This window comes from Nilaparvata lugens, chromosome 1, assembly GCF_014356525.2.
Source record: "Nilaparvata lugens isolate BPH chromosome 1, ASM1435652v1, whole genome shotgun sequence".
Lineage (NCBI taxonomy): Eukaryota > Metazoa > Arthropoda > Insecta > Hemiptera > Delphacidae > Nilaparvata > Nilaparvata lugens.
Window position 1 is genome coordinate 60,944,750 of NC_052504.1, and position 24,069 is coordinate 60,968,818.

At 34.0% G+C, this 24,069-nt stretch overlaps 1 protein-coding gene and 1 long non-coding RNA gene across 4 annotated transcripts in view; one reads left to right on the forward strand and one right to left on the reverse strand.

The window, feature by feature from the left end:
• Nucleotides 1–23,069, forward strand: part of LOC111049971 — a 152,870-nt gene extending 129,801 nt beyond the window's left edge. The window contains exons 7-19 of one of the 3 annotated variants that reach the window (XM_022336188.2): nt 1,624–1,877; nt 2,852–2,904; nt 4,680–6,686; nt 7,725–7,787; nt 12,930–13,019; nt 13,535–13,621; nt 14,792–14,898; nt 15,897–16,122; nt 16,821–16,950; nt 19,215–19,377; nt 19,762–19,906; nt 20,864–21,062; nt 21,840–23,069. In XM_022336188.2, coding sequence (XP_022191880.2) covers nt 1,624–1,877; nt 2,852–2,904; nt 4,680–6,686; nt 7,725–7,787; nt 12,930–13,019; nt 13,535–13,621; nt 14,792–14,898; nt 15,897–16,122; nt 16,821–16,950; nt 19,215–19,377; nt 19,762–19,906; nt 20,864–21,062; nt 21,840–22,001 — 3,686 coding nt within the window. In that variant the 3' untranslated portion in view covers nt 22,002–23,069. The remainder of the gene's footprint in view (nt 1–1,623; nt 1,878–2,851; nt 2,905–4,679; nt 6,687–7,724; nt 7,788–12,929; nt 13,020–13,534; nt 13,622–14,791; nt 14,899–15,896; nt 16,123–16,820; nt 16,951–19,214; nt 19,378–19,761; nt 19,907–20,863; nt 21,063–21,839) is intronic. The other 2 variants (XM_022336194.2, XM_022336203.2) reach the window with 2 other exon arrangements.
• LOC120353791 lies at nt 4,223–10,623 on the reverse strand. The gene is made up of 3 exons (XR_005572597.1): nt 10,375–10,623; nt 9,177–9,349; nt 4,223–4,364 (listed from the first exon to the last, which is right to left on the reverse strand). It is a non-coding gene; the product is annotated as an uncharacterized LOC120353791 (long non-coding RNA).
• Nucleotides 23,070–24,069: the final 1,000 nt, after the last annotated feature.

The following is a 24,069-nucleotide window of genomic DNA, read 5'->3' on the forward strand; positions in this document are numbered from 1 at the left end:
GCCTACTTTTCATACTACAACAATAAAAAACTATTGATAGCAGTATTTTGGAGAGCAATCCTTAATTTATCATTAGTTCAAATTTCCAACTCTCTGCCAAAAAATATACTCTAATTTTACTCAATTCAGATAATAATAATAAATTGACCCAAGTACGAGTATATTGGAAGAAAATGTCGATTTTCAAAAATTAGAATTGTATTAATTCCAACTCAGTTTATGATCATCAATACTTTATCATATATTGTGTAGAATTGTATACCCCTTTCCACAAGAATAAAAAATCATGAGATATTTTCCGCATTGAAGAATTATAAAATACTTAATCAGATCGGAACAAAATAGAACTAGGAGAATAAAGTGGTTTTCAATTATTATAATAAGCTATTCATTCAATTCTTCTAATAGTAATATATCATCCGGTTCAACTTATGTCGATCATAAAGCTCGAATTTATCATTCATTTTCCAGCAAAGTGAATCTCTACCTAACCATGCCCCCAAATCCCAAAACATACAGAGTGAGGCAGAGCAGATTGACGATTTTGTAAGGGTTATAAGTAATGAACCGTTCAACTTGGAAAAAAAATTTTAATGGGTTCAATTCAGTTTGAAATGTAGTTTTTATTGTATTTTTTTGGAAATCATATCAGTTAAATGGCGGCCATAAGCACCAATACACTGATGTAGCATATTTTTGAAGTTTTAGAACGCATTTTATCACACTTTGATTGGTAAGGATCTTCTCTGATTCGCTCCTTTAGTTCTTCCAAGGTGTGGGGGCGATCTTTGGAAACTTTGTTTTCGAGTTAATCTCATAGAAAAAATCGCTTATGCTTGAATCGGGCGAGCGTGCTGGCCATAGTTCTTTGAGAATGGCAACATCACCGTCAATGTCACCTCCCAGCGTTATGTGACAATGCTACAAACGTTTCTGCGCCCCAAATTGGAAGAGCTTGCTAAGGAACATGACTTGGGAGAAATATGGTTTAGCAGGATGAAGCTACAGCTCACACAGGGTGCATTTCAATGAATGTGTTGAGACAAATGTTCCCAGGGCGACTTATCTCACTAATGGTGGACTTGAGGTAGCCGGCACGCTCACCCGATTTAAGCATATGATATTTTTTTTAATGGGGTTACCTCTAATATAAAAATTTCAATGATTGCCCACACACCTTGGAAGAACTAAAGGAGCGAATCAGAAAAGAGCCTTACCAATCAAAGTGAGCCAAAATGCGTTCTAAAACTTCAAAAATATGCTACATCAGTGTATTGGTGCTTTTGGCCGCCATTTAACTGATATAATTTCCAAAAAAATTAACAATATAAACTATATTTCAAACTGAATTGAACCCATTAAAGATTTTTTTCCAAATTAAACGGTTCATTACTTACCGAACAATCCTTCCAAACTCGTCAATCGGCTCTGCCCCACCCTGTATTATTATAGTGTCGCGTATCTTTGATCATAAACTGAATTTTAGTATAAAAGGATTCGAAGATTGAAGTATTGGCTATTTTTTTAAAATTCCAAAGTTGAACCTATATTATAGTATTTATATATTTTTTTCATTTTTCATTTTTAAGTTTTTGGGTTAAAACTTTTTTATTTAATTTTCAGAGTACTCACAGTACTCGGGCCAGAACAACAACCAACAGCAGCAGCAACAGCAACAACCACAACAGCAGTACAGGTCACAGGTGTACAAGGAGAAGCCGGCAGCTGTGGTGCAGATAGAGCAGCCACAACAACAACAGCAGCAGCAGCAGCAGCAGCAGCAGCGCTATTCGCAGCAGCCCAGCTACAGTGCGCAGGACATCTATGCGCAATCTGTCAACGCACAGGACTACAACGACAACAATTACAATCTGCAGGTAAGTGATGCAACAAACACCAACAACATTTCACTCAGGTGCAAGCACATTTGAATTTTTCAATTAAATTAATTGAAATTACTGAATCGTTTGTTGGTTTTTCAACATAAACATATTAAAATATACATCTATATGCCTAGTATCACAGTAGATCATTCCTCGTAATCAAATTTTACAATATTGTAACATTCGGGGAGTCCAATGGTAGCAAGCATTCAAAAGGCACACCAGTGTTTAATGTTAAGTCGAGCCTAGGCCACAAACTCAAGTTCTGTCGTAAATTTGTCAAACTCTTTAAATAAGGATGATTTTCTATTTCGAATATAGTATATGATCAATAAAAAATATCATCACAAAGTAGACAAAAACCATTAAAATGATAGATTGAGACTCGGTTTCCATGACATTTATTGAATATAATGAACCTCAAAATCTATACCTTAATCTAATGTTTTATTTTAGATTCAATAACTGTCCTACAAACCTCAGCTAAAAAAGAATAGCTTGAATCACCGGGTAATTTTGAAAATTCATCGATCGGATGAAATTCAAAATGTACAGAAATTAATCAGTACCTAGCGTATATTGTTTCTATTGTGAATAATATTATGAATAGCCATTCTATAATGTTTTGTATATTGCGTTAAACAAAAAACTGATAATGCTGATAATGTGTGAATTTAGCATAGTAAATTTTCTATATAAGTTAGTATACTGTACGGTATCAAGTTACCGGTAGTCACTCCAGAACCTATGCAGGGATTTTTCAAGTGACATTCTTTCTGAGACCAACTCATATCTATGAAAAGGTTAATAATAATTTAAGTTAAAAGTTCAACAGCAGAAACCGTTAATCAGTAATCAGGTCTGGGGTTGTTTCCACAAACGTTTCAATAAATTTGACAATCAATAGTCTATTTAAGAGGGGATTTTTCATAATAGTAATGGATGAACATAATGACGAACTTTTTCAGAACGAAGACATCCAATACAAGTCTCAGCTACAAGGAAAATCATCAGCAAGCCGGTAAGGTTTATAAGTTCACATAACAGAATAATGCTTTCTAGATTTAAAGAATTGTACATAAATGATTTATTAACAAAGATTATTTTGTAGAATCCTGTATCGTCTACAAGTAATATCAAGTAATTACATAGCCAGCTTGTAGTTTTGTTCATTAGTTGAGTATCAAGTTTTGTCTATTAGTTGAATTTAGTAGCTTTACTGGTATAGGAGTCTTTCAGTTGGAGTCAATTGGATGAATACTTGTAGAACCGGTTGTGAGTGCTTTTGAATTAATTTAATCAACAAATCTTGTTGTAGTTGCAAAATTTCAAAAATCTATCAATCGTAGAAGTAGTTTCTAACAATGCTTCCTTCAAAAACAGTGAGAAAGTAGAAATAGTTAATGTTTCATCTTTACATTATCATCGAAATTTGTTAATGATGGAAGTTGGTACTGATGGAAGTGATGTGTGATCAAGTAATACTATTATAATAGATAATACATCGAATCAAGTTAGAAAAATTAATGCGATGCACCAATTTGATTTTGCAATCAATTTTTTTGGCCAGTTTAATGGGGGAAATTCAATAAAATAATTTTTAAAGCGACATAAACATGAGCCTGTTTATTTTTTACCATAATACCGTAAGTTTAGCTAATATAGAGGACCTTTCAACACTAATTCAATCCATCAAGTCTCTTTAAAAAAGTATCGAAATATTAGGTTAAACTAATTGTTGAATATTATACGATACATTTCTACTGAATTGAACACTTTCTGGACGAGTGAACAAGATGCATCCATTTGGGATTTATGATGTACATTTGGGATGCCTTGGGCATGTTACTCTCATAACATTTGTAATTCTCTTCCTTCAAACAGTGGGCTTTTGAGAATTTGCATCAATTTGTTGTGCATGGATTTATCACCCACCAGACGAGGAGAAAATTATGCAACAAAAATCAGTGATCTGATTTAACAAACCACGCATTCTCATGAAAATACATTCTACAAATAATTAAAATTGGAGAGAAAATTAATACTGAAATAATATTAGGTGATTCATGAGGTTTTTTTTCACTTAAATATCAAGATCATTAAATTCCTTCCTTTATCCTACTTTTAATATTCTCCAATGTTCAAAGAATATGACTTGAAACTGTATCGTTCATCATTATATAAATTAGCTAAGTATATCATATCACTCATATCGAGTCAAGAATGGAATAAGAACTAATTGGATATCAATCAGCTTCTTTTACCAAAATCAACAGCAAATCAACACTAGTTGTTGAATATAATATTTTTTGAACACGATTTTTTCAGATATGGCTTTCTCTGTACTCACCTATTCTCTAGATGATTTTATTATATATCGCATTTCCTCCAATCTATGACCCAATGTTGAATCTTATGTTGAGAGATGGATGAAGTAAGATAACAAGAATCCTCCAAAAAAGTTTAAAACGTGAAGTTTTTCTGTAAAAATAAGAGTGAAAGTTCAATTTAAAATATGAACAACGATTTTTCAAAATGCATTATTGTAATATTCTACTGGAGAACTTTTTCGAAAATCTCTCTGACACTTGTATAGGAAAGGTTCAAGATAAACGGAATGAAGCACCACGTTGCATGTTGGTTCTCTGTTGAACTTATTTTCTGTATCATAATTGTTTGAGAGTGATTAAATATGAATGGGCTGACGGGTTCAGCCACTTTATTGATATTTTGAATGGTTTGTTTTGATCGGATTTGTATGCCAATCCTTCATGCCATGTACATATATTCCTACAGATTGGAAGAAACAAGTACAACCGCTGTCCCAGGATCCCAGAGGCAGAGTACAAATGAGCCTGCACCAGTAGCTTTAAGATTGACTGATGAAAGGTCTCCTGCTCTCCCTCCCTCTCCTACCGCTCTCCCTTCCTCCAGTTCGGAGCCTCCACGACGCCTGACGCTCTCGGCTGCATTGGCGCTCGATGATGCTAGAAGAGTCGCACAGAGTTCCACAGCTCCTCAACAACGAAGCCGAGGATCAGTCAAAGCATTCTCAGTTGAGGATCCACAGAGTATAAACGATGGCCTAATTAGTGCTTTCATCAATGATTATATTGATGTTGAGAGCAGTTTTGAACAAAGAAGAAAATTCAATGCAGAGAATGCAAGAAGTTCTTCAAGTATAAATAGTAGATCAGAGGAGCAGCAGGTGTTATCCTCGCAAACCTCTAGTAGAGTATCCACCGAGCAGCCACCAATAATAGCTAGATCCAATTCAGATTCACTGTCCAGCTACAAGAGTCAAGATAGTTCGAGATCAGCTCAAGCAGAGAATAGAAGTTCAAGACTAAGTAGCCCTACATCTTTCCCATCAAGGTCAGAAACACCCAAACCTACAGACCACACTGATTCTCAACAAAGAACCAGGAATGAGCTAAACTCTTTCAGAATTGTTGTGGAGCCCACTGCCTCTTTCCCTGAACAAGAAGAAGCAGTCTCTGTTAATGACAAATCAATTTGGAGACAAGTCAAGGTGACTAATATCAGATCCAGAGTTATGCCACACCGTGACCAAGTAAATAGCCAGAGTTCAGAGCCCATAAGTATTCAGTCTACAAGTAGTCCTCCAGAAACACCAACTGAAGATTTCGAAACACCAAGAACAGTTCCTATTCGACCTAGAATCAGAGTGACACCAAAAACAAATGAAGAAGAACTAAGAGCCGCTCATTTCACCCGAACCACCGCAGCACCTGAACAAGAACCAAGAATCCGTGTTGCTCCCAAACAAAATGAAGATGAAGTGAGACCAGTTCATTTCTCTAGAATAGCATCAACGCCTGAACAAGATTCTAGAATTCGAGTTACTCCCAAACAAATTGAAGAAGAAGTGAGACCAGTTCAATTCTCTAGAATAGCATCAACGCCTGAACAAGAATCTAGAATTCGAGTTACTCCCAAACAAATTGAAGAAGAAGTGAGACCAGATCAATTCTCTAGAATAGCATCAACGCCTGAACAAGAATCTAGAATTCGAGTTGCTCCAAAACAAATTGAAGAAGTGAGGCCAGTTCATTTCTCCAGAATCACAACAGCACCAGAACAAGAATCCAGAATCCGCATTGCACCAAAACAAATTGAAGAAGTAAGGCCAATTCATTTGATTAGGAGCACTGTGCCACCTCAACCCGCTCCAGTAGAAGTGACCACACCTCCTCCCCCACCTCCAACCACCACAACCACTCCTTCCACCACCACTCAATCTCGCAGAATCATTGGTTACAGAACTGAGGAGCCCAGCTTTTTTGCCAGACTGCCTGAAGAGAATGCAGTCAACTACCATGACGATCGCAGGGAAAACCAACTACTCAACAAAGGTGCCGGACAAGGTAGCTTTTCTCAGAACAGTGACAATTTCAGGGATGAATTCGAAGAATCTTTCTCATTTGATAAGAAATCTAATGGTCAATTACCAGAAGCTCCTCACCGACAGGATAATTCGCAGTTTGTACCCTACTCCAAACCACAAAGTATTGAAGAATCCGATGATTCGGTTGAAGAAACAAACGATGAAAAGCCGAGGTCTCAGGTGTCTCGTGGCAGGACTAGCTCCCGCATCAACCCCACCCGTTTCTCGCCATCGACCACAGCCCAGCCAGTCACAGTGAGCAACATCACTGAGTCGCCTCCTCGTTTCACGCGGCCAGTTGTGCGAGGCAGGGGCCCCTCACCCTCGCCATCCACTTCCCCTCCATCACGATGCCCTGACAGTCAATCTGAGTGCAACGAAAAACCGCTTGTGAGGTATGAAAAACAAGACTCTCCAATTAGTACGACTAGAGAAATGTCACTGCTTACAACTCCCAATACGATTATTTGTTTGCTTCAAGGATTTGGTATGAGAAGAGACTTGAATTGGGAAGCAAATATTGTTTTACTTGACAATATTTTCCAAAGTATTATTTCCATATCAATCTGGAATAAATTTGACTGAAATAAGCGCATTGATGGCATACATGCTGGATTCATTCAGTTTATGATATCTCATTGATCAAAGGTTACCCCTGAATTAACCAACGTTGGAGATCAACTTGGTGATGATTGATTTGTCTGATGATCATCGAATCCAGTGATCAGATTCTAAGCAACCATTCAGATCTAGCTCACATTTGAATGTAAAAATTTCGTGAGATTTGGCGTTTGTACAAGTATAGATTCCCTACAAGAAGAGAATAGTAATTAAGTTCCACAAGACATTTCAGATAACTTAATCACTTAATTCACCTTTTTCTCACACTGCTTCTAATTTGAAATCATTCATCATTCAAAACCTTCGATGCTAGATGGATGAAGTGTTACTTCATAGATCTAGATTAGTGGTTCCCAACCTGGGGGCGATCGCCCCTGTGGAGCAAATTGAACTCTCAAGGGGGCGAAAAATTCCTGAGAGCGATTGGAGGAGTGATCTTACAAGAAGTACATGCAAGAGAAAATATCAAGTTATTTCAAATACGATGCAGTAATTGGAAATAGTAGCTTACTTTGAAATTCAATACTGGAATTTAATCATAATAGGAATATACAAGTAGAATCAGAAGTCAGTTGAGATAGAATTTTCAGGAATTGAACCATAATATTTTGAATTCATGTCTGCTTGGTTATTCTATAGAATATAATTAAATAAATATTAAAATATCATGAATTTCTGAAAAAAGATCAAAACATATTTAGCATAGTTTCTAAAATTATGGGCTAGGGCCCAGCGTCCTCCCAATTCAAGTCTTTTCCATATCACGGTATTAACACGACTGACACAATCTTTATCATTTTGTTCATAAACAGACAGAGGCCTGCTGTATCAACAGACTCCCCAACTACAGCCAGTAGTAATCCTGGTTTATCCAGGTAGGGCTAACAATATTTACGGGATTTGCCAGAATCATTCGCTTTCAATGTCACCAAATACAAGCGAATTTCATTTATCAGATATTTAGCTGTGTTTGCTTTCCATCACAAATCGTGAATCATTGCATTCTACTCATAATTGCATGCAGTGCTCTCATAATGCCAAACTGTTGTTGGGGAAACAAGCCTATCATTCAGAGAAACTTGCGGTTTTTTGTTGCACTTGAATGTTAGGTTTATGGTTTTTATGGCTAATATAGTCAATCCATCATCGCAACAGTTTCATTCTTACGGAGCATTCTCATTCTAGCAGTGTATTCTCTAGTTGTGTGATCAGCATCATACCAACCATATTCTGTGACACAGGCGTCCTGACATCAATTTTCCAGTCACTCATATCTCATAAAAACATGGATCATCATTCAAGTGTTCAATCTTCTCCACCTCTTGTACATATCTTGTAAAAATCATATTCTCTTTCGATCATTATTTCTGTGAATACTGTGTACATTGTTTGGTGGTGTAAATTTATTCAATAATAAAATGTTCAAAAATAATATTAATTAATAATTTTCTGAACCAGTTAATGGAAGTGGTGTATTTAACATTTTGAACAAATGTATTGTTCCATAAAATTCTTCCATACTAATAAAATCATAAAGTAACAGTCTATTTTCATGTTGTAAATAATATTTCTTCATGGAAACTTTCGGTTTCTTTCATTATTATTTTTTTTCTACTAAGAGATTTTGAGATAATTTTTAGATAAGCACACTAGTATTGATCTCCTTTCAATCATATTATGAAAAAGTTGTTTAATATAATAATTCTATATATTAGATAGGCCTAACATAAAGACTTTGTTTCTACTGGTGGTGGCGACGAGTCCACATGAGGTAGAGATTTTGATAGTTTGTGTAACCTATACAAAAGTAAAATCAAAAATAGATTATGATCAACAACAAATATTTACACAATAATATTATGAAAACCATAAAAATGTATAGATTTAAACCACATTTGTACCATATAGTGAATATTTAAATAAGTTGAATAAGCAAAGCTTATTAGATTACCCACTAGTTAAGTGTTTTAATATAATTGACCAATTTAGTTTTGCCAAAAAAATGTACGCCTATAAATGGTTAGGTTTGTATAAAACTTGCATTTGAAAACTGAAATAATGTTATAAGAAAACTATTGGTACGCTAGGTCGGTAAGTATCGCAAGTACCGGTAATATTATTATACAGTTTTTTTTCAGTGAATTTATTTATTTATTGAAAACAAGAATATGTGGAAGCAACAGATCAATTATCCATTTTGCTTCCATTACATTAATCGTTTGAAAAACAAAGAAAATTTGAAGTACAACTACTTGATACTTTACTTGATACTTGTAGATATCCCACTAGTAGCGCGACAGCACCGTGGTCGTCATTGGTTGCGTGGACGTCATTAGTTGGCCCTGCGGAACATACTGTCATCATAGAATTCCTGCAGGCTATAGTATGGCCTTTGTTGTAGAGGTGTCTCTTTAGTAGGTCCTTGAAGGCGCCTATGCTTTCAAAGTAATTAAACAAATAAAGTTAAACAAAGTTGAACAAATTAAACAAAGTTAACTAAACAAATTAATTAGAAATAAGAAAATTAAATTGCTTTACAGTTATAAGCTTTTACAATAATACGCGGTTACATGATGTTGAACTTATAAAATTCATTCACATTATAATTATTATAAAAACATTTTTCTATTAGTTTATATTTCAATTAATCTTTCTTGAAAGCAATATTTTAATATTCAGATAATTTTGTATTTTTTTGATCTTACGAAGTTGTTCCTATATAACACAAATACTTTCTGTGAGGCTGAATTGTAAGGAAATTTCTGGTAGCCTATATTGTATAAATGTAACTGTGCATTAGTAGCATACTTTGAGAAACTACTGATACTTTTTACCATAAATAATACCGTATCACAGAACTTTAAAAATGAAAGTATAGGTTAGAGTAATAATACTGTACCTTCCAACGTTTAAAAAACATTGCGACAATGATGATTGAAATCCAAAGCTAATACCTATATAATTTTCTAATGACGCGTTTTTGCTGATTAGTGGAAATTTTAGCAATGTTTTGCAAGGACGTGCTACCGTACCCCATATCCCTTTTTCATATGCAATTTATGAGAATATATAGGTACGTAGTATGGGGTTAATCACACAGATACTGAAACCCTGGAGTCCCATCAACTTTAATCCCTGGTCACCAAAAACTTGTGTTTAGCTGATAATAACCTCAATTTCCATTGGACTTATCTCATTTAAGAATATTTTGATACTGTCGGTATGAAACTGGCAATAAGACTGACTAGTTTCTGGCTCACAGTCTTTAACTTACTTACACCATTAGGAAGTTAAGAATATCTTTAAAAAACAATAACATGATTAGGCCTAAATGATGTCTGTAACAAAAAACGTCTATATTAAATTAAAGTATGACGTCTATAATATAAAGTGTAGTAAATTGATCAATTTAAAAATTTTTATTTTTTGGACATAAATTACAAAATTATACAAGTTACTTACTTATGAATTGTTTTAATTATTTTACAAAATGTTTTCCATGGCACCTCTTTAACTTGAATCACGGTTTTCTTGAATTACGGTAATCAAAGTACGGTAGGCCTATTATATCAATGAATCTGCTATAATATTACAGAATTCATTTACTTTAATATTCTACTAAAAAAAACGTAAAGTTTAAAGTTTCCAAATCATTAGAATTTTACGTGTTAAAATTCGAGTTTCAAGAGGCAAAACTCAAGAACTCAAATTAAAAACTTAAATGTCAAATCCAAACAAAAAAGTGCCTTCTATATCTAGATAACCTCAATCTCTGTTTTTGAAACCGCTGTACAGAGTGCAGCACAAGAACAAAGCGGGTAATTTAAATTGACGCTCAAAGTAAATTTATCATCTACCATATAATTTAACAATCCAATTGGAAAAAATCTGGTGTGGCGCACTCACACAACTTTCCTTGCCGTTATGAAAATATCACCTGACGCTAGTGTTAACGCGCATCTCAAGTCTACTATTCTAAGATCTAAGCCAGCTGGTGACAGTACAATAACGCTGGTGACACACGAAGTCTGCTATCTCTGCATAGTGAATAATGATTCAATAGAATTAACAGTTGCCAACAGTTTGCAATTAAAATAATGACATTTTCTCGAATTTCGAGCTAATTTTCAATTTTAGGTGAAACTGTTACTGAACATTAATTGTAGAGATTTTCATTTTCAATCTTTTCCACTTGAAATCTTTTGTTCAAATAGTATCTGAAGCCTGATAATTGGGAATCCAAAATCAAACTTTGCATAGATGAGGCGGAGCTCCTGAAATGTTTACAGATATGGGACTTGTAGCTGTTGATAGAGCTTATCAATGACTATTTTAGATATAAATTTGGTCAAAATCGTTGGAGCAGTTTTCGAGAAAATCGCGAAAACCCCTGTTTTTGACAACAATTTCGCCATTTTAGCCGCCATCTTGAATTGCATTTGATCGAAATTGTTCGTGTCAGATCCTTATAGGGGAAGGACCTCAAGTTCCAAATTTCAAGTCATTCCGTTGATTGGGAGACGAGATATCGTGTACACAGACGCACATACACTCATACACACACACAAGTGAAAATGAGTTCTTTGCTTCATTGAACTGAATTCAACTATTTTTTCAAGCAGACTATCTAAAAGTAGCCTACATTCATTTAAAATATGCACGACCATGCTTGAGATTCTCTTGCGCATGTTTCAACTTGCAACTTATTTTGCATGTGTATCATCTACTAATTTATAATAGTTATTTGTAATGAAATGTATAATATCTAAAGTGAAGTGAATACAGCTTTTTCTCTTTGATGAGGAAGGTTTGTTGCTGAGAGCAAAAATTCCCCCGAGGGAGAAAAATTAATTTCATATTGGTGAATGAGACAGAATTTTTCAAATCCTATACAATCAATAATTATGTTTTGAATTACGGTATTTAATAGTAAATACTATAAAGCGAAATAATAGTGCTATGTTTTGTGCATTATCTCTATCAAAATTCACATAAATAATGAGTAGATTGTAGTTTCTATGATAGGTGAAACAAATTTTGTAATCCCATCCCATCAATGAACATTATAACAGTGAATGCATTTAAAACTAGACTTTGCTATCGAGCCTAGCTAGAAAATGCTTCTTTAAATATAGGATTAATAGCCATAGCTATTAGCCTACAACCGACTGATAGTTTGTCCTACCTTATTATTTGATATATCTTACATTATTTCCTACCTCTGAAACAGATTGTATCACAGACACTCGTTTATTACTTCATCATGTATCTTAGTGAATGCCTTGTTTCTTAATACCTTGTAAATATGGTAAGTAAATTAGGCTACATAAGTTAATTTTAGTAAACTTTCAAACGGCATAAAGGATTTTCTACAAAATAATAAAGCATTCTATTAAATTTCCTAAATAAAATATTTCTTTGAACCAATATTTTAAGATTGGTACATAGATGATGGTTCGGGAGGTGGAAGCTGGGGAAAGGTATTTATAGGATTAAATGCTATGAAATATACTTATGATTCACATTATGCATTTTATTCTTTATTGATTATATTTTATTTATTCATTTCATATCATTGTTTATATCATATCAATTTTAATTTGGCAAATTTATTGATTATTTGAATGTAAAATTATTGGAATGAACGCATCATATATTTATAATAGAAAATGTACACTTTGAAAACAAAAAAATGAACAGCAACTTCACAGATACCGGTATATTATTCCAGAATAAATCATTTTTTCCAACAAACGTTTTGTTATGAAGTATGAAATTCAAATATTATCTGATTTGAAATTATCTTTTACCCGATTATGTTGTGCACTCCCTAGCCTAGCTGCAAGTATTTTCATTCAGTAAGTATGCAAGCGAAAAGAGAATATGAAATTATTTATTACAAGATCTCAAAATTCACGTCTAATAAGCTACATAGCAGTCTCATATATGGTACTTATATGTATTTATAGAAATAACATACTAAAAGTCTTGAATAAATGTGCTGTTGATGTTCACAGAGGATCTGGAAGAACACGTGGAAGTGCAACTTACACAATTTCACCAAATGAAGCCGAAGCTCCCAACCGTGGTACACCAGCTAGTGTTGGGTAATGCTAAAACTGAACAAATAAAGTTCTCTTCCTAATGAATTTGTTGCAAATCATATTACTGAGGCCTTAAAGACTTATTAATTTTCTTGTTGTTAAAACATAATTTTTGGTGAAGCTGTGTTTGCAATCTATTAGGAACCTTACATAAAGTATGAACTCTTCAACACAGCTACTCATGGAATTGAAGACTAGTAAAATATGATTGTTTGAACAAGATGGGATGAAGGTTTTTAATCTCAATATACCTCTATGACTATCGTTTGAAAATTAATAAAAATTATATAATAATTAATGTTTCAATTAGAATAACCACTTCGATTACAATTTAATGTTTACATCAAATTTGTCTTGTTGCATTTTGATAATCTCTCTCAGGGAATTTTATCCAATGGTTATCATAACTATAGGAATTCACTGTATCTGGTTGTAGTGAATATTATATAATTTTGCATTTTGATTTGAGTGGTGTTTTTATTGTTCGTTGTGAATTCAAAAGTGATCACTTTTTCCAGGCGAGCCAGACCCACTCTCAAGCCAGCTACAACCATTGTCTCCAAAGCATCAGAATACATTGACATCTTCAAATTCCCTCCCAGCAGGTGAGAACTAGACACGTTTTTGAAGTAAGTTTAAAAATTTGTTTTTATTTGAAATTATGTGTATATTTATGTAAATAGCTCTCGATATTGTACAGAGTGTTAGGAAAGTCAATGTGCACTCGAATTATGGAAATTAAATGAATTATTTCAAGTTTTAAATGAAAATTAAGTACCTAAATAATTTTCTTCATTACATTTTCTTCTTTACATAGTTATAAAATATCTTAGAAATGGTCTCCGTTCACATCAATACAGATTTGCATTCGTTTTTGGATTTCCTTCGCAATGTGTTTGGTTCAAGAACTTGTGGGTTGTGGAATCTTCAGATTTTGCGCACCCAGATTACCATTTGCAGCAAAACAAGCTGTGTATCGCAACAGATCACACAAAATTGACGAACCCAAAACTGCAATAACGACATACATTCGAGGAGTTAATGTCAATAATTTGCTTGAGGTGTTTGAAAAAATAATTAAATGAGGGCATTGCTGTATTGATGTGAACGGAATCCATTCCTAAAATATTTTTTAGCCCACATAATCATTACGGTGTAGGTAAGAAACATACAAAATCATTTTATAATTTAAAAGTTTTTGAAATTTATTTTAAATCCATGATTCAAGTGCACAGTGTGGCTTTCTAAACACTCTGTATATTCAAGTTGGTCTGAACTGAATTGAACCTATTTTTACTATAATTTAAATATATGAGGTTGAATATCAACGGACGAATGTGTATGAATGATTATGTTCCTTAGAATGATTGTACCGGTTGCCTACGACAGATTTAATTACATGGAATGTACATTTTTTTAATTGTAGGGTTAACAAGATTGGCCGCTAGCATTTATTTCCAAGTTGTGCTAGTATGTAATACGAATTATTTACAGCAATATGAATTAAAATTCAAAATTTTTGTAATATAAATTTTTATAAGAACTTAAAAATGATATTTTCATGGCGATAGACCGAATAGAAAGAAAGGGTTATCATCTCCAGTTTCACATATTAAATAGAAGATTCCCTCCATCAATATGTGTCTGCATACATGAAAACCGTGAGTGGTAAAAATAATGTGAAAAATATAAACACAAGTTTCATCAATATTTTGGTGAAGCAATATTCACGAAAATAGTAGGCCTATATTCAAATCAGGTTTCCATTATTACAGACCTGGACCTATTTACCCGACACCGCAGCCTGACAAGACTGCTGCCAAATGTCGTAAGGATGTTTGTTTGCTGCCTGATTGTTATTGTGGAGGAAAAGACATTCCAGGTAAATTTCAAACACTGTACACTACTGAGTACATGTTTTACGTTTGGTATTTTTCAAGTGTGCTACCTAAAGGTGTTGAGAACCTCCCCTAGGCTGCTCTTTTTTGACTTATCCTCAGTCTGATTATTCGGATGTTTGGGATGCAATTATAAATTGAATTGAATTGATGTTGGATCATTGCAAACGTGAAAAAATAGCTTTGTGTTAAATGTGGAAAATGTATTCTAAAGATTTGTAGATATATATAAAACGGAATAAAAGTCACATTAATAGCCATTCCTATAGAATAAATGAATTATAATTTCGTTTTACTCTTTTTTCACTTAGTTTTTTATTATTACTTTCTTATATGCTTCACTATCTTATACTCATCAATTAATTTACCTTAAAGTTTACAGTATAATAGAAAGTATTTTGTCTCAATTGAAATCCCAGTTTCGAGTAGCTTACTAGAATTTTTGTCACGTTGTGAGTTGACACCAATTTGAATAAATACATTCTCATGTGCTTTCAAATTTCAAATTTATTGTTCCATTTCCATAAAATATACAACATGATATTGAATAATAAACATGAACGTTTACTATATTGGAGATGAAAATTACCATCAGCAAAAGTATAACTTGCTCGCTAGTGGGAGTCTATCCTAATACTTGACTTAACAATAAATTTAATACCTATTAAGTGCGAAAAAGAAATAAAAATAACCAAGAAGCCAGTAGCCTATACCATTAAATAAAATTTCTTTAATAAAGAAAACAATATTGTTTGATTGGATAGAATGATTCTCTTTCTTGATGAAAATCAAATTAACGTAATGGAAATCACCTAATGATTACTTATTAATCACTTAATGGATATCACTTAATGGAAATTTATTCTTGGAGGAATTGATCAGTGAATGTTTGTCCGTGCAATATTTTTCAATCTTTATATTTTATTTATCTTATTTTCCAAATTAAGAAAAGAATAATATAGTTACTTTTAATCACGAATAGGTGAACTTCTACCAGAAGAGACACCTCAAATAGTTCTGCTCACCTTCGACGATTCGATCAACGACCTGAACAAGCAGCTGTACATCGACCTGTTCGAAAAGGGACGAACCAACCCGAATGGCTGTCCTATTGCCGCCACATTCTACGTTTCGCACGAGTGGACCGACTACAGCATGGTTCAGAATCTCTATGCTACTGGACATGAGATGGCTTCTCATTCGGTGTCGTAAGTAGACGCACAACACCGAACGTTCAGTTTTCATTTTAGCCTCATAATTTACATCCATTTTTTCCATTTGAACGTTTGTGATCCATCTGATAGTTTAATAAGATGAATCAAATCTCAATCATTGCAGCTATTTGATTATTTCAATGATTTTTTCAGTTTTTCTTTCAATGATTGCTGTATATCTTTGTCATTTACATAATATACAGAGACTATCATTAAAGGAGTTATTGAACATTATAGTACCGGTATTATTGAAGTAACTACACAATTATTCGAATGAAATGAATTAAAGAATAATTTGTAGGATTTTTTTTCATTTTGAATTGTTAATGGAAAAATGAATATAACAGTAACATGAATTAAAATTGGATTCTTCATAACAACAACAACAATAATAATAATAATAATAATAATAATAATAATAATAATAATACAATAATAATAATAATAACAATAATATTTTAACTAGAGATTCAAAATAAATACCCGCATGGTGTTGACAAGCAAACCAAATATTATTAAAACTTTTCTCAAAATAATTTATTTCAAGACAGTGATTGATAAACTAACCAAATGATCAATATAATTATCATGAAGATCAATAGAAACTATTTCTTGTTTCAATAATTATGAGTAATAGATGAAAAACCGGTACCTAAATGACAATCTTGTTTTGTTGATTTCCATGTAAAAAGGCACAGTTTTGGAGAGCAGTTTTCTGAAAGGAAATGGCTGAGAGAAATTGGAGGCCAGAGAGAAATTCTCGCTGCTTATGGTGGAGTTCGTCTAGAGGACATCAGAGGAATGAGAGCTCCTTTCCTTTCTGTAAGTCAACTTATCAATAATATTATCTTTTCCTATAAACAATAGCATATAGGCTACATAAAAACCATGCACTCGTATTATGGCCGAGACACACATATCCGCACCGAGCCCGCGCCGCGGCACGGCCGTGTGACGGACGTACTACGGCGAGTGAGAAAACAAATGCTTTCAAACGAGTAGGGACACATACTACCGCACCGCGTCAGCACCGTCACCATGTTTGTTGCCCGAGCCGTCGACGACTAATTCAGTTTACTTTTTGACGGAGACGGTGCGGGCTCGTTTAACATAGAGAGTGAAAAACTTATTGTTATAGCAGATTCAATGTGGGGGGTGAAATTTTTAATTCTGCAACAAGTGTCAACTTAGCAGTTCCACACCTTCAATAGACGGGCTAGAGATGCGTATTTTGGCTATGTTTACCTCCCAACTAGTCCTCATTAAACTACAAAGTCAGAAATTATGTACCAGGTGTTCTAGACTCAAATTTCATTGTCAAGTGATCAATTGTTACAAAATTAAAATTTCACCCCCCCACATTGAATCTGCTATAACAATAGAAGGAAAACATTATTAATACATCAAATTGATTAGAAAACAAAGCTCTACAAATCTACCGTGGGAATTCATTTTTACGATGCATTGTTGGAGAGTTGTAGGCCCATGAAACATAAAAAATAGGATTAAAAGCTGTTATTTTAACAATTTTACACTTTTAAGAGCGTATATCTCGAAAACTGTTGGAGATATCACAAGTCACCAAAGAAAGAATATTTAGGAAATTTATCAAGCTTTATTTCTGGATAGTTAGTCATGTCGGTTGAACGCATTTTTCTCAAGATATGAGCGTGTAAGCAAAACATTGAAAAATTCAACTTTTAAACCACCCTCATCCCTTTAGCACAAGGGGTAGGGATGGGGACTTTTGATATGTTCACCCCTTAACTGGTCCCAGCGAAGCTGCCAAGTCAAAAATTGTGTTCAAAAAATTCTCCCCAAAATCCTTTGTCAATTGGTCTATTTTTGCAAAACTGAAGATATCACACTCAACACTGAAGCTACTGCAACAGTCGTGGGGATGTGCGTAAACTTGTGAAATCATACATCAAATTGAAGAGAATTTGATGCTCTATAAGCTCATGATCAGCATGGATTTTTCCCATCGATATTCAAAAGTTATTACTGCAAAAATAGCAAAACATTTGAAGAAAAATGTGTTTTTTTTTTCAAAAATGTCACATCTTTTAGAGCGGATATCTCGAAAAGTGAAAGAGATATAGAAAAAGTTGTGAAATCAATATTGTAGGAAATTATGTAAGCTTTAATTTTTTATAGAATAGTCATGTCTGTAAAATGCATAGTTTTCGAGTTATATGCGAGAAAACAAAAAATGGTACCTTTGAACCACCCCCACCTCCTAAGCACAGGTGGTAGGGGTGGGGACTTTTGACATGTTTACCTCCTCACTACCCAAACAGAACTGCGGGGTCAAAAATTGTCTTCCAAACTTTTTCCTCTATACCCTTTTTTGAGCATTCATTGCCTGGACTATAACAATAGTTTATCACATTCAGAAATCAGACCACAGTAGCACTACAGAACTGAGACACTGCTGCCGCTCGGCTGTCGCACGGATATGTGTGTTCTGCTACCATAATCACCGTGCCGCGAACGTAGCTCGGCCGTACCTTGCACGGGCTCGGTGCGGTTATAAGTGTCCCGAGTTTTTACATCAGCTTTTCAAAGTATTATAATATGAAAATTAGTTTTCCAAATTCAAATATCAATGGAACTGACGTTCCAGAATTTACTCTTCAATACATACCGTACTGAAGTTCACTAAAAGTAATTCATCATTATTATGTTTGAAGGGATTACTGTTATCCAAGTTTGAAGGAAATGGTTATTTTCCCCTTTTTTGGTGGACTAATAATAATATATTTACTGGGAGTGTTCAATTAATCATTAAATTTAAACATGAAACCTTTTGATACACTCCGCTTGACAGGGGAAAATTGGAATTTTGAATTGAGGATTAGCCAATAAAACTTTGTTTTTTGAAAAACAAAATTGGTGTTTGATTGTAATGAATAATAATGATTTATTTATTAAAAACCAATAATTATAATGATAATCCAATCCCCGTTAGTCCCGAATTCCCTATGCTTCTCAAACGAATCAGTGTTATTACCCTTTGACATATTCAGCAAGCTCTAGAATAAGTGGACTCTTGAGGAAATAATTACCGTAATATGTTTGTGCAGGTTGGAGGCAACAAGATGTTCAAGATGTTGCACGATGGTAATTTCACTTACGATTCTTCGATGCCGATCTACGAGAACAAACCACCCAGCTGGCCTTACACTCTTGACTACAAGGTCCACCATGACTGCATGATTCCTCCTTGCCCTACTCGTTCTTATCCTGGTCAGTCACTTCATTCATAACACACAAAAACTGATTGGTTATCGATTACTTTGTTGGCTTTCATTAGCTGATTTCCAAGTATTGCAAAATCTGTATAGAATATCTAAGTGATGCTACCGTACTGATTATTCATTAATCATACAATTTCATTTCTTATTAATATTACAAACACTGCTGTTGAGTCCAAACTCTCGTTTCTATTGCAGTTTTAGGATTGACAATTTCATTTCCACTAATTTACTAGTAGATGAGTAACAACTTTTCTAAAAATGTGTCTTTCATCATATTCTTGTATCATATATTCTTTTAACCGTACTGTTTCTAGGATTTTGTGCTTATAAGTATAATTTGTTGTTGAGGTGTTCATAATAATTTGTTGTTCAGGTGTTTGGGAAGTTCCGATGGTGATGTGGCAGGACTTGAACGGTGGGCGTTGCTCTATGGGAGACGCCTGCAGTAATCCACCAAATGCCGATGGAGTGTACAAGATGCTTATCAAGAATTTCGAAAGACATTTCACCACTAATAGGTAATTAACTTATTATTTACAGTAATTGTTGCACTTTTACTTGTGCAGTAAATCATGCCTTCCAATCTTCGTAAGACATCTTGTTTCTTTATGCTTCATGATCTTTAAATGCCTATTCAGATGTAATTCAAGAAGTATGATTGTTCAAGTTCAATATCGCATCATTGTTGACGAGCTGTTTTAAAAATGAGAGGAATTAATATTAAGTGATAATTACTCATAACGAATATATAATAAACACGAAAAATATAATAACAGATTCAAAATTATCAAGAATTATGTATTGATAATAAAAACGAAAATATAATAACAAATTCAAAATTCACAGATGGAAATTACTGAGATATTGCAATTATTCAAATGCTAATGAATTAATTATTATTAACGAAAATCCAAATTAAATGGTGCAATTCACCCTGTTGTCAATATGCTGTTTACCCTGTTGTCAATGTTTGCAGTAGCAAAAGTCTTTCGGGGTGAATTGCAGCATTTAATTTGGATTTTCGTTTAATAATAATTAATTAATTAGCATTTTAATAATTGCAATATCTCATTAATCTCTATCTGTAGACTGGCTGCCGCTATGGTTTCGTATAAAATGAGCGCTGCTAACCAGAGATTGTCAGTTTGGTGTAAGGGTAAGCATTCAAGGCCGGCAATTAGGAGGTACTGGGTTCGATTCCCGGGCTGACAAATAATTTTTGAGTAGTAGCGCTCATCGAATTTCCATCTGGCTGTTTACCCTGTTGTCAATATTTGCAGTAGCAGAAGTCTTTGGGGTGAATTGCAGCATTTAATTTGGATTTTCGTTTAATAATAATAAATTCAAAATTAACAAGAATTTTTATATAAATTAATTTCTGTTTTGCTAGCTGTTACACAACAAAGTCTTTCTTCAAATCATTTACTGGAAAAGTATGACTGTTCTGATCAGAAAATTGTTGGTGATTGTTTCAGGGCACCGTTTGGTCTGTTCTACCATTCAGCCTGGTTCACACAGCCACATCACAAGGAAGGCTTTATTGCATTTTTGGACACAATCACAGCCATGCCCGAAGTCTGGATCATCACCAACTGGCAAGCTCTGCAGTGGGTGCGTGACCCCACACCCATCAACAGGCTCAACAACTTTGCGCCATTCCAGTGCAATTACCCAGTAAGTCATGTAAAATAGTAATACAGTATTTTGAACAATATGTTACTGATACCACCAGTGAGTGATTTTAGAAGTTTCAACAAGGTTCCTTTATTTTAGAGGAACTGCCCTCAAGCAGCCACCCTTACAACGGGAAAACCGAGAACGCTGCGCTTATCAGATGTACGATCGAAGACGGTTCTGACTACTTCGACCCGTCCAATTGATGAGATGAATTCAGCCTACTCTAGCTTTTCCCGTTAATACTGTATTTGATTTTTCAAGGGAAATTATGGAAACTTTTGAATGCAACTTATGAAAACGATTCTGATTAATGAAATTTGACGCTATCTAGCAGACTTGATAATATAATTACGAATGAATGAATTTTTATTGCCAAATACAAGAAATTGTATTTTTATAAAAAATACAAATAATCATTAAAATACAATAGTTTTTGGCGTGACTGGAAAAAGAAGCCTTGAGCTCCAGCCACGAGTTCTAAAAATAAGAAATACATTTTTCAATCTAATAAGAGCAGTACAAATGAAACAATTCTGTTGATGAATGATGAATTTTATCAATAATTCAAGTACTTGATAAACAAAATATAAACGCACAGATCCTATGCCCTGAATACCATATTGGAAGAAAAAATATTCCCCTTTTGCATGGGTAATGAAGTGGAAAAAAATCAATTGAACCTTCTATAGGAAGTTGAAATTTAATACTTCTTATGTGAAAATATTCTGGCTTATATTACTTTCCCTTTATTTTGAAATATTCGTTTGATTTCAGGAAAGACCAAGGCGGTGCAACAATGCGAAGGTGTGCAATCTATGGCACAAATCAGGTGTGAGATATTTGAAAACATGTCAGCCATGCCCCGAAATCTACCCTTGGACTGGAAAGACCGGAGTCAGGAACAGCCGGGTGGACAACGAAATAGCTCAGGAATAATTGAAAAATCACGTGGAAAACAAATCTAAGCGCAATCTAAATTAAAACAACTATGTGGCTTTTTCTTCATTTTATGTGTTGTACAAATTATCAAAATGCATAAAATGTAAGGACCAGCTACATAATCGAAAAGAATAGCAGCTCCAAGTAAGATAGAGAACCAGCGGTCTTTATTATTTATTGAATGATTCGTTTCTAGTTGATGTATTTGATACAGCCCGGTTCACAAGATTAGAATAAAAATGGTACGGCTTAGAGCGATAGTAATATTTATTTAAGCTGTTTCAATCAGAAGAGTTAGTGGTTGGAAGTTAGTGAAAGCTTTAATATAACTTATGAATTCCAAATCAGAACTCTGAAATTGTGTTCAGGAATTGACAACACAATCCCATTTTGCTGTATATTTTTCAAATACATATATTTGTAAGCCTCACATTGAATAATGACAGAAATATGTTATATATTTTTGATCATTGAATAGAATGTGATATCTTACGATACCATCATAATTTTATTATTTTTAATGTATTTATTGATTTGTAATTTGTGTGTAAATGTAAAATGCCTACATGTGATTGTCATAGTAGATGTAGTTTGTAAAATAGAAAAATAATTTTCAATCATTTCCTACGCTTATCAATTTTTTATCGACAATTGACAAAACAGATAGAAAATTTTTTTCTTGAGAATGTTCCCGATAGATGAGTGTAAATCAGAAACTGATTCTCATAATAGTGGAGAGGGAGCTACATCCTGTTTCCCTTTGAAGCTCAATAAATAAATTAATACATTTTATTTTAAAAAATATCATGCATTTTATTTGATAAAATTTTATTGAACTAAAATTAAATCTGTTGACTGACATTACCTGAAGGACTTCTTGTAGTCATGGAAATTTTCTTGCTTGCCAATTTGATTAAATCTTGTAAATATAGGCATATTTAATAGGTAATGTACATTCTCGACTGTAACTATATTTCTACATCAATAGAGTTACATCATTATACATTTTTGTGACATGAAATCATGATTGAATTATTATGTCATAAATTGTCTTCATATATTAGATTTGTTGTTCTTTATTTAAAACCTGGCTCTTGTTATCAGAGTAATAATAATAATAAACTATATCAGAGTGATATTATATTTTATTTACGACCACGTTATAAATAACATATGAGATCATAATCAATCCCATAAGGCCCAATTCACAGAGAACGGCTGTTGGGCAGAAACTTCGCACGGGTTTTGGTCCATTACGCGTCTCTCCTATGTAAACAAATGATCAAAATTTCGGAGAAGAGACGCGGCGCGGGGGAGGTAGAGGTAGCATAGCATATTGAGGAGGGTTACCGCGCTGCTTTCACACACGGCTTTCCATATCCTTTAGAGCTTCAGAGCTTGTGATGGCAACATTTTCCAAGATACTCAACCTATTTCGGACTATGTGTAACCTTATCTAAATTTGGGAGAGGAATAGCACAAAGTTACCTTATTTTTTCTCTCCCAATAATTTTTAATGATTTTCTTATTATATGAATCAATAAATGGTCTTGAAACGACCAATCAGGAAGAAGAACTCTTCTATAAACACAACACGATTACACAAACTCGGTTGTTTTCAAAAGCGGTTACCCGAGGCTTCTCCGTAAGCCGCGCGGTAAACCTCTACCTGGACCTCTATCATATGGACGCCTGTAACACAAATAAATTTAGGTGCTTCCTCGACCTCTACCTCCTCACTATGCGGTTACCCTTTGCCATCTCTCTTGGCGTAGAAGAACAGACAAAAAACCTGTTGAATGGAATAGAAAACAACCTGAATAGAATTAAAATGCCACCTTCATGTCACTGTCCCGCCCGTCTGGTAGGCATTGAGTGGCTAGAAAGTTGATTTCTAACCTAACAACAGCATTGAGTGGTTGCATATAAACTATTGTATGCAAAGGTGTTATTCGTCCTATAAAGCACTCATGAGACATTTAAGACTTGCTTTGCTCGCTGCGCTTGTGTCTTAAGTTACTTACATCTAACTCGTGCTTCAAATACTCTTGAAATACAAAAATTA